General features: G+C 35.9%; 1 protein-coding gene across 1 annotated transcript; it reads right to left on the bottom strand.

Annotated features, from left to right (window-relative positions):
• Positions 1-301: 301 nt before the first annotated feature.
• LOC130966145 (uncharacterized) lies at positions 302-11,351 on the bottom strand. Its single transcript, XM_057890917.1, is given in 21 exon segments — positions 302-1,067; positions 1,468-1,683; positions 2,372-2,661; positions 3,375-3,493; positions 3,567-3,673; positions 4,464-4,817; positions 5,908-6,069; positions 6,145-6,231; positions 6,422-6,563; positions 7,392-7,493; positions 7,571-7,634; positions 7,637-7,697; positions 7,806-7,969; positions 8,071-8,320; positions 8,527-8,582; positions 8,665-8,872; positions 9,365-9,420; positions 9,539-9,913; positions 10,002-10,110; positions 10,579-10,797; positions 11,154-11,351. Coding segments are annotated over 21 exon segments (3,594 nt in total). The 5' UTR covers positions 11,199-11,351; the 3' UTR covers positions 302-659.
• Between the last annotated feature and the right edge of the window lie 393 nt (positions 11,352-11,744).

Raw genomic sequence — 11,744 nt, 5'->3', positions numbered from 1 at the left:
CTCAAATTCAAAAAGCACTTTAGACAAATCTCATGAGTCATGAGGAATGAGTTTCAACAAAGGGAGATTAAAGGACACACTCAACTATGATATGTTTAACAAATTTATCACATTTGATATCTGAAAAAAGAGTATTATACGATCTTGAGTTCTCCTAGCATAGGAGCTAGCTTTTGTGGTGATGGTTTTTTCAAGACTTGTATTACAATTTCTCAACAAATCTACCGCAAACCCTATCACTACAAAGATGTCATTCTTGACCGTTGACTTGATTACAAGATATTATGACAACTTAATAGAACATAAAATAAAACTACTACTAAGGATAAGGAACTTTGTTTGGGTTTGGGTTGTATTTTGTTTCTTCCTATTCCTTGCAAAGAGAATAGGAAAACATAGCAGTATTGGTATTTATTAGTTCAGCTTCGTGCAATAAATTATGCAATCATTTTTCCATGCTAGAAATTAATATGACTATTTCTTCTTTGGTAATTAGCATATCTACTTGGGGCATAATGTTGATTGTTGAACATGCAAGTAAAAGGAGCATTCTATTCTGTAGGTGAAACTAAATTAACCATATTTAATGGATGCTGCTATGTTTCTTTAGCATTCCAACACTTTTTATCAGATATACTATTTATTACCTATAGCTTGAGCTAACTTGCAAACAATTGATCCAATTCTGGAACACCTAGTCTATTTCCTTGCTTACCATGCTTCCTGCATTCCACCAATTTAGAAACTGCATTGACTTTCTCAATAATGAGTGGAAGTAGCTGAGATGCCTCATTCAAAAATTGAGCCCCAGCTCCCCCGGAAGCTTCGCCTCCGTCGCATTTTTCTAATTTCGACAACAATTGCACCACACTCTCGGCTGCAGCATCCAAGCTACCAAATGCTTCTTTGCATGCAGATATGGTCTCTGCTACTTCATTCCCTTCAAAAACACCTTGTGTCTCATTGCTTCCTTCTTGCACCTTATTATCAGTTGAACTTTCCTCAAGAGGGCATTTGTCTAATTCATATATTAAATCTAATAAACTATGTGGTGAATTCTTGGGGTCCTACAACAGACATTTAGAACAGCAAATATTTAAGTTTAGGTCATTCATGGTCTTATTGTTCATAAATAATTAAGGGGATCTCCAAATACCATCATTATGAATTGGTATTAAAAGAATGAACCAGAATCATGATGCACATATATATATAAAATACTACCAGCTGTGTTAATATAGTTACTGTGCAACTTATGAAGCTTATATGAAGACATGAAGTGTCATTAAGTGAGCTAAGCAATGCTAGGTACCAACTATGATTATATCACATATAAGGGGTAATTTAACTTTAAAGAACAGAATAGTTATCCATTTTGTACCAATACCAATATTTTTATAAGTGCTTCAATTGCAGTTTGGTTGATTAAAGGGCTAGTTTTGTTTATCCGCATAAAAACTCATATACCTGCTTAGAAGAATTTCTTAATTCGTCAATTTCGTTGTCCTGCAAGGATCTGTTTTTGGATAAGGTATAATTTGCAGTTTTTTCCTCAGAGTTCATGCTTTTATTAGTTATATGTCTGACGGGACTGATAAATACTCTCTTGCAATCTCCTGGGTAATCCTGCTGCACAACATACCTTGTAGAAAACCTTCTAACTACTGAATTTCTTGACTCTGTCTGCACATAACCATTAAAAGAGCTCAAAATACTTAGCTAATGTGGTCTAATCTAGAGAGAAAATAACTCAAGTTGTAGAGTAGTTCAAGTGTATCTTTATTATCCAAAATTTGTGACAAAATTTTCTCCGCAAAGAAGGCTCGGTTTTGGCAAGAAATTAACCCCGCTCAAACCCTCAACTTTTCACCAATTAACAGGCCATGAATATTGTTGCCAATAACTTTATAGTTAGAGAAAAAACGTCACTTATGCTTAGTCCTATTATAGTGTTATTTCTATATTACATATTAGATGCGTAAATCCCTTTTCCTAAATATAATCAGTTTGTCATCCACCGGTCATTTTCAATATTTTTCCAAGACAATGCAAGAAACGTTCAGAACTGAAAGTTCCTCATCGGTTCCATTAGTCGGGATCATCACTGTCTAAAAAGAAGAACCAGCAATATATTTTATAAGCTAGGCATTATTCTACTAAAGCTAGTTATAAACTAGCTCAATTGCCAACCTATATTCTCAGTTTTATAATGGGCAGCTTAATAAGTATTTCCCCAGAATAAGAATAAGACAAATAAAACCAAGAGACTAATTCAAAGTAATGGCATAAGAGTTTTCTTACACTTTTAAATCCTTTATGCTTCCAAGAAATAGCCTAATATGACATCATTATTTCATGAAAGAAGACAAACCTTGTGTGTATTTGATAAGCTGCCAAAATGTTGCTTAAACATATCACTGTCTTCTTCACAATGCAAACTGCCAATGTTAGCTTCAAGAATTGGTTTTGACTCACTTACAGATTCATCTAAATGGAGCTGCTCTGCTTTTATATCAGAAATTTCTTCAGAAGACAAAGAAGAAATACAACTATTATTGAAGTCAACTTGCTCTTCTGAAACAACACCCAACTCTTCATTTTCACAATGGCTACTGAAACCTAATGAATTCTGGTCCTTCCTAATTGCAGCCTTATCCTGTTCTGCCATAAACAATATTATTAAAAGTTAGTTGTATATTTTCTTTGGCTGCAACGCTTGGTACTTTATGTCAAAATCATAACCCCATGGTAAGCCTTGATAGACTATCCAAGGAGCCAAACTCACATAGGGCATGCTATTTCCTGCTGCAGCCCGTAGGAATATCCTACAGAAGGGGATGCTGCAGAGTGTGCCAAAGCTTAAAGTCACACAGAGGACGGATCTCAAAATGAAGTAATAATGTATGATATAATACACTGTGCAATCTGATTTTGAATTAAAAGTTCCTAATGTCAAGAGCATGTAATCATGTAGTGAAGCCAGCCTCCTTAGCCAAATATCCAAGACATTAACTCAAGTTATCATACTTGGATATTACTAGTTAATAAGATGAATCACTTACAAAGAAAATAACAGTAATAATTCTTACAAATTATTCAGTCTCAAGTCTCGACACAAAATTTGCAAACACACCACAAGCAATACCAGACACCTACTAACTATAATGCTTCAAAAAAGTCAGATACAAGAAATTACAGTCTATAGCCTGAAGGTTTACGTTAGTACAAACTTTCAATACCTTTTGTCATTATAATCATATTCTCCAAACCAAATTTGAAACAAAACTTGGTTGACTAGAGTAAGTCTTATTTGCTCTCAGCAGTAAACATGAATATTTAGAAGAATGTGGTCTGAGAAAAATGGTTGGACTCACTTAAACTTAAGGGAATCTCTTGAAACTTTGTGTTCATAAGATTGTGCATTTCCGGGGAGGAAAGAGAGTCCATACAAACAGTGTAAACAGCACGCCACTGGTTGTCCAAAGCAATATTGCTGAAATTACAGTGAGTTATGAGCAAAGAACTAATATAGTACGAGAATTTCAGGACTCAGATTTAATACCTACCTAAAACTTCTGCAAGGGGTTGAAGAACATTGAGATTTCAGAGTCTTTGGCAATGAAGAATCATCATCAGATGGCATTTGAACTTCTGGGGATGAAGTACTATCTGCCTGATCATTATCAAGGCAGGAAAAAAATATTAGAAAAATAACTGCTTGGTCCAAATTATAATGCAGAGAGTACCATCAAGGGCAGAGAGGGGTCCCTTTTGTTCCAGCACCTACATCTACATGTAGGCATGAGTGCATGACACAATTACAAAATGATCTTAAGCCTAGTTTTATAAATAACAAAGATTCGCACCATCCCTTCTGTTCCAGCACCAGGCATGTGTGCAGTAGAAACTCTAAAGATTCACACCCTTACAGCAGAAGCTTGAACTGGTGTTGTTTAGGGTTTAGACAATGCTTTCATGACCATTTCGATGAAAGCTCTCCCAAAAAGGTATCCACAAATGTAGGTTTGGATTTGATATATGCCTAGGTTGGTGCAACTTTATGAGAAAAAGAAATATCCGAAGCAAAGGCAAACTATTAATTTTCATTTTTTTTAAAAAAAAAAGAAGCAAAATTGAACTCTGTTAATGCTCAACTCCAATACCTGAAACTTCAATCATGGCTGATTCAAAGTGGACAAAGAATTTTGCAATGTATCCATGGCATTGACACCTTAGCCCAATTTCAAATTTCATTGAAGGTTTAATTTGATTCTAAGGAATAGGTTTTCTATGGAAAATTTTAAAAATGAAATGTCAACTGACAAATTTGCAGCCTTAAACAATCATTTTACACAGTTATATTCTTTAAGGATGGAAATATTCAACCCAAGGGAGTGGAGCTATAATGAAATGGAGTTTCTAGGAAAGGGAAAATAAATAGTTCAAAGTGAGAGTACAGATACCTCTAATGAAGTATAGTTAAGATTCTTGAAGACGGAGTTGGGGCTGGTCACTTTTGATTGTGCCCATCTTGAAAGTCTAGAAATGCTAAATTTAAAAGATGAAGCCTCTTTATGACAACTCTTTGGGCAATGTAATCCATCCCAGCTTTGAGTGTTGTTCCATAATGACTGCATACCCTCAAGATTGACCTTGGTGTTCTGACAATCCACTGCACTACATATATGACCAAAAGAGAGAGGCTGAGCTAAATTCCTTGTACCCAATGGATCAGTTCTTTCCATTAGTCTCCTCAATATCTTAGAAGACAGTGGGGCAGGCAATTTCCATACAAAAATACACCCATCACCATCTACCTGAATACAAATAATATGTTGATATTTGTTACAACGCCATGGGCATTAGCAACATTTTTTTTGAACATAACCATTTTTTTTGAACAAGAGTAAGACCAAAACTCCGCCTATGTTACACTTGCGGTACATAGCCGGTCCCAAGCCCGGATAAAGGAGGAGGGTTGTGTTAGGTCTTCGGCAACCAACATAAAAATATAGCCGAACCTCCATGACAAGAGTAAGACCAAAACAAGTGTAGGTCTAGGCCACCAAAGTAAACTACATAACCATTTATCGCATTAATGCACATTCAACAATAATAACAAATAAGTGAATAGGTGAGATCACTTGCATGGACCAAATGATACCATGAAATCTCACAATCCCATGTAGAAGCTGGAGTGCTTTGGGGGGGAATGTTGGGTAAAGATTGTTCCCGGGAATAATATCTTTTCATTTTCTACCAAATATGGAAATATTTTCACATTCCTATGAATGTAAAAACATTTCTCCCAACCCAACAACCCTTACAGTTTTCTTAAATTTTCCTTTCTATAGTAGTATAGTGAGATTTCACCTTCTACATGGGATTGTGAGATTCAATAGGGTCATTTGGTCCATGCAATTGATCTCACCTTCATCCTTACTGAAGCCTGTAATGGCTATCTAGAAACCTAAACAACAGAAGTAACAAGGAAAATGAGAAACTTCATAAGTCATAACTTCATGAAACTTTTCCATTGTTGTAGTTCATTTTGGTCTTCAGCTCCCATTTTGAATAATGGTACTTGCTGTGATTATGGTCCCACTTGAAAGTCAATAATTAATATCTGAAAGCTTGCAAGCATACAGTTCTCGTCCCCATTAGCCACACGATGCATCATATTGTGCTTATTTAAACAACTGCATGGTTATATGCTTATCTTCAGTACTCCATGTATATGTTTTACTGTCCTTTATTTAACAAGATACTTTAATGTTATCTTAGAATAAGACTTCAATAACTCCCCCACCCTCCACACAAAAAGATTCACAACTTTCGCAATGAAAATGCAAATAATCACCTAAGAGAAAGTAAATAGAAATGAGCATTAAGCACAGAGAATCTCACTGAAACTATACGCTTGCAATCAGGCAAGAAGATGACACCAGTTACAATTTCAGCATGCCCAATGGCCTTTGCAACTATCTCTCCATTGTTTAAGTCATATATGCAGATGGACTTGTTAGAGAATGAGCAGACAACATAAGTGCAGCTTGGATCCATTATAACCTATTGAAAATTAAAATTATTAGCCCCTCATAAGTAGGATGATATACGTAGTAATTCTCCAATAATAAAGCTCACCTTTATAGGTTCTCCAAAAGTTTTGTCATGAGTGTACGACCGAATTAGCTTCTGAAAAGCTGTGTTAAAAATCTTTATCTTCTTATCCTATTAACACCCCTAATTGAAATAGCAATCAAAAGACATACTTCTGCAAATTATGAGTAAATGGCTAAACAGATGGAGAGAACTAATTGGATAATTGTAGTAAAATTTACATGGGAGGGCTTCCACAACCAACAACCCAACTTTGAACTGATGTGTACCATGGTTAACAAGTTACAAGCATATACTTTACCTGCCCAACTGTGACAACATTCTCACATGTCCAATCCACAGCCATGTCATAAACAGTTCCAAATTTTGAAGCCTTTTGACGATGTTGCTGTAAAATGTTATGACCATTTTCTGCTTGCACTACATCACGGAGCACTAGGAAACTGTATGAAAGAATCTTTATTTTAATCATAGGGGGAATCAGATCGCATAAAAAGTATCAGGATTGACAGCTGGAGAGAAGAAGTGAAGGCCATATAGAACAAGGGAATAAGCACACAACCAGAAGGCACAACTTAAAAAGCAAGAGGGTAAAAAGTGTGGCCTAAAGGGGTGGACCAGACTGCTTTCAGACCAATTCAGATAAACTAAAAACTGGTAGTCTAATTTCAGCGCATTTATTACAGGTCCTACATACATGCTACATGTTTGAATTTTAATTTTTAAAATGATCATAATTGTGATGCACATTGCTACTGTGTATAATGGTAATTTCAAATTTTCAACTGAAATGCATTGGTCCAATAGATGGCGGGTGGTTTATACCCAAAGAAAGGAAAAAATAATATAGTTGTCCCTCACATAAATCATATTCACTCAATATATACAGAACTACCCAACATAATCCGTGATTGATAGGAGCAATAATCAAGTAGGCATATGACATAACACATAACACATTGAAGAATGGTTTTTTTGTTTTGCCTTCAATGAATGTTTTCCCAGCTTGATAACCAGTGAATTAGAGAGTGTGCGTTGAATCATGACTCAATGGCTTGGTATTCGCTATGTGCTAACAGAAAGTTTCATAATTGTAGTATTAGTCAAAGAACTTTTTTGAAATTTTTTGAACACTTGTTTTCTGGATTAAAATGTACAGCTTCAGTTTCTCAGTCTTGAATTCAATTGTTCAGCATAACTTACGTAATCTATTTCTCAATTTCAATTTGAATATGCTTTATGCTTTTGAAGCCAAAACTCTACTAGCATACCTATCTGCACTACAACTGAGGATCCTGCAACTGTTGCTGCTAATATTCACAGATGTCACTGCAGCTGAATGATCATCGATGCTGCCAATGAGATCAAAGTTTCTGCCAGATGTACCCAAAACATCATTAACAAGCATAAACAGCCAACTCAGCTAGCCTAAAAATTTGCAAACCCACACCTGCCCACATCATACAGATGGATTATGCAATCTCGTCCCCCAGAAGCAAGAAAGTAGCTGTTTTTGCAATGTCATCAGACATGTCATGGGTAAAGCTTAATGTAAGAATCTCTGCATCATGAGCACCCTGAAATGATGTGGACAACATGAGTGACCATAAAGAGTAATGTGCAGAATACCTTCAGACATAGTTTACTGCAAGACAGTTTCAAAATGAACTCATGTGGAACTCAACCTGAAAACATGTGTAATCTGAAGTTTGGAGGTTATATATATGGAGATTTCCTCTGCAGTCACCAGCAGCTAGATGCTTTCCATCTGAACTAACAGCGAGTGACCGAAATCCTGATTTTGAAAGATCTGCCTTAACTGCTTCCCGTTCAAAAGTTCCTGCACTTACTGCAGCAATAGAAAGGAATGGTGCAACATAGTGAGACAAAGATAACCTAATAAACCTATATAAGTGAATTAAGATATTTTTGTCCAGAGTCACAAGCTACCTAGGTATGAAGAGCCCAATAGTTCCATCTTCGATGAATCATGCTCTTTAGCATCTTTTGATAAATCAGATTGCAAAGAGAGATCCCATAGCCTAATTGTACCATCAGCAGAGCATGTTGCAAAAGAAACCCCGCCAAAACAACCTCGAGCAGTGCATGCTAGGGACGGATCATGGATGTTTTCACAGCATAGATTCTTGATATCCCATATACATGAGGAATGTGAAACTAGCACAAAACATCTGGCAGGCTGGAAATTATGGAAAGGATTTTCACTTTTCAGCATTAACCAATATTAATTTACACGGCCCCTTATGGCCTAGAGGATACTCGGAAAACTTTTTGCTTCATCAGCAACTAACTTATACAAACCTTGATAGTAAGAAGTTAATATATCGTGATCCATGAATAGGTAACAAAATTCATCATGACTATATTGACAAACATTTTATTTACCTGGTTCACATCATGGATGTCCCAAATGTAGAGACTATGATCTCCATAAATGACCACTGTAGGGTATGAAGTAGAGAATATGTAAATGTGAAATAAAGGAATATATTAAATTGATTAAATTGAATATATAGAACTCACCAAGCTTTTCTAAGCTTGAAAACTGACATGCAATAGCATCAGGCAGAGCAAGCAGCTTTTGGAAATCCTGTTCAATAGCTGTTTCCTCTGAATATAATATGTTGCCTATGTATTCTAGAGACATGGGGGTAAATAATTGGATTGCTCCATTGTTGCAGGCACAAGCAACTAGCTTTTCAGATGTTGATAATGCAAAAGCTTTTTGGACCTGAAAATGATCATTACAAAATTGTGAAAACTTACAAGGAACTAACAACATAATAATAAGTATTCGTATTTCATAATCGTATTCAAAATAGTACGGTTCACAACGGTTTCATCAGCTCTACTCTATTGTTAAGTGAAATTGCCGAATGCATTTAGAATAAATGATGTAAAAATAATAAGTGACAAAGACTACAAACTGTGCACTTCAGATAATTCACAATCAGACCCAGAAATAACATTTATTCCACTCTAAGGCATCAATTATTAGGATAGCCTAAGTTATGGCCAAAATAGAAGTTTGCCATCTTAGAAACTAGAATCACCATAAGGAATTTCAAGCCTACACTTAGAACATTACTGCAAAGAAAAATGTATTTTAAATTTATATGCATCAGTTACTCATGAAACAAACTTTTATCCTCTGCCATTTCCTCTATTAAAAGATAAGCTTAACATGGTTTGACATATTATGAAATGATACAGACTGATATACCTTCAAAGTAACTGACTTCTTAAGCGACAAACCGGAATGAACAAGGTACAAAATTCCTGAAAACAGAAAGAAATGGAGATATTAGTGAATTAATCATTTTGGTTCAAGAAATGCAAATGCCTCAAAATCTCAACAAAAATGCCAATCTTAGACTCGTTCTGAACCAAATCAAACCTGAATTGGTCAATGCATAAATTGGAAGGCAATCACCAGCTTGTTTACAATTATCATAGCTGCTATTTTTCCACACAGAAGAAGCAATATATATACAAGAGCTTCCTTTATGAATAGCAAGATTTGTTGGCTTTTCATGTATCACTATTGATGCTGACCTGCCCTTTGTTCCATTTATTTGTGTACTTCTAGATGATCCAAGTACCCAAAATTTCAAGTGCTTTTCTCCAGCAGTTACAATTAATTTTGCATCCGATGAGAAGCTAACGTTTGAGACAGTAGAGCAAGTTGAAGTTGCTTTAACCTTTGTTACTAGCTCACCACTTCGCCACTCCCAAAGGTAAATGTACCCTCCAACCGATACCAAATGTTTACCTGCAACAGAATACTATAAAATAAGTAAGAAGCAGTAGGTAATAAAATTAATAAAGAAAATCATATAGTTGGCAAAAGTGTAACCAACCATTAGGTGAGAAGCAGATGCATGCAACTCCATATAGATGACCTTTCAGTTCAGAGACAATGGATGAAGTAGAAGAATCCCATATTAGTACTGAGCTCTGGCTTCCTGCCTGCAAGACCTAGTTAGATTCTTGTAAACACATTGTTTAAAAAAATTAAGCAAATATGTTATCAACCTTTTCACAACCATAAACAATATCAAGTAGAGATAAGGACGGTAAAAGAATTTTAAAAAAATAAATGTCAGTGTTTGTCCTTCGGCATCTTAATTGAGGAGGAATGCTCCAATCCTGCATCAAAAAACACACACATGATACATGATTGAGCTCAATAGCGTCGTTTGATCCACGTAACCGACCCCACCAAGTGTGAGTTGGGGAGAGGGGGGAGGCTTTGTTGTTGTTGTTGGACGTGGTTTCTCTAAAGAAGCACCACGTTTGTGCTAACATTCTCAAATAAATGGAAGCTATATTTATTCACAGGTCATGAACTGCTTGCGGCGCACGCCTTCATGTGAAGAAGTGAACGTACAAATAGAATACTGCTACCATGATCAAATTAAAAGAGTTGATTCGCACCTCTCCAGCTGCAACAAAGTACCCATCTCGGGACATAGCCACACAGCTCAAAGGCTTTGGCAATCTATAAGACACCATTAGGTGTGAATGAGTACCTAAGTTCACATCATAAACAACCACTACAGAACCAGCCAAATAAGCACATTTAGAACTCAAGCCACTTGAAGCTAACCCATTGCCGTCTTTTGTCGTCAATCCAATTACCTCCTCCAAACCCAGCTGCAAATAAAGAAACAAGAATAAAAAGAATTCATTTAGAAATTAACTCTTAGTTTTGTAAGAATATATGTAGTCACTAGTCAGCACTACCGAACACGCAAGTTATTAATTAGCAGATAATTTTGAACTCAAAGCAGATAATTCCACATTGATTTCTTTTATAGGGAAAAAAAAATTGGGGGGAATAAGTTCTACTCAGTCAGCAAACTTAAGGTGAAAGTTTTACTTGGCTCACAGTTTCTCCATCGATTTTCTCGGGGAACACAGTGTTAGAACTCGTGAGCCAGAAAATCACAACTCACATTGCTTATTTTGAGGGGCTTGAAAAATCAAACAAGAAAAGAAAAGAAAAAAACCTTGAATGCAGCATCGTTTTTGTTGACTCTGTAAGAGGATTTCATTCTGAGAAGAGAATGAAGGAATCCCTAATCAAGCTAATGGTCGCTTTTGAAGATCATCTTATTAAGCTTCGTGAATCAGAAACACTGAGCAGAGAGGGAGAGGCAGGAATTTTGTTCAAATCAAAATTAAAATGAAACCGTTCTTTTTTTTAATTTAAAAATTTAAATGCAGAAAAAATATTTTAAAATATCACGGATATGTCGTTTGTTTTACGTTTCTAGCGAATCTAGCCCAAGTCCTCTACTGTATAATAAGGAGATAATCATGGTTCTGAAAACCGGACCGGACCGGCCGGTTCAACCGGAAAAACCGGGAACCGGTCAGTTAACCGGTCCGGGTAAGCTCAAAAACCGGCCAGCAAAAAACCGGTAAAAAACCGGTTGAACCGGCCGGTTAACCGGTAAACCGGTCGAACTGGCCGGTTTTTTAACGGTTTTTTACCGGTTTTTTATTAAATTAATATATTTAAAATTATTTTTAGGTTTTTTAATAATTTTATTTAATATTTAATTAAACCGGTTGAACCCCAGTCGAACCATTAAACC

This window comes from Arachis stenosperma, chromosome 1 (assembly GCF_014773155.1).
Source record: "Arachis stenosperma cultivar V10309 chromosome 1, arast.V10309.gnm1.PFL2, whole genome shotgun sequence".
NCBI classification, from domain to species: Eukaryota; Viridiplantae; Streptophyta; class Magnoliopsida; order Fabales; family Fabaceae; genus Arachis; species Arachis stenosperma.
The sequence above is the reverse complement of the archived record's forward strand: the minus strand, read 5'-3'. Positions and strand labels throughout refer to the sequence as shown.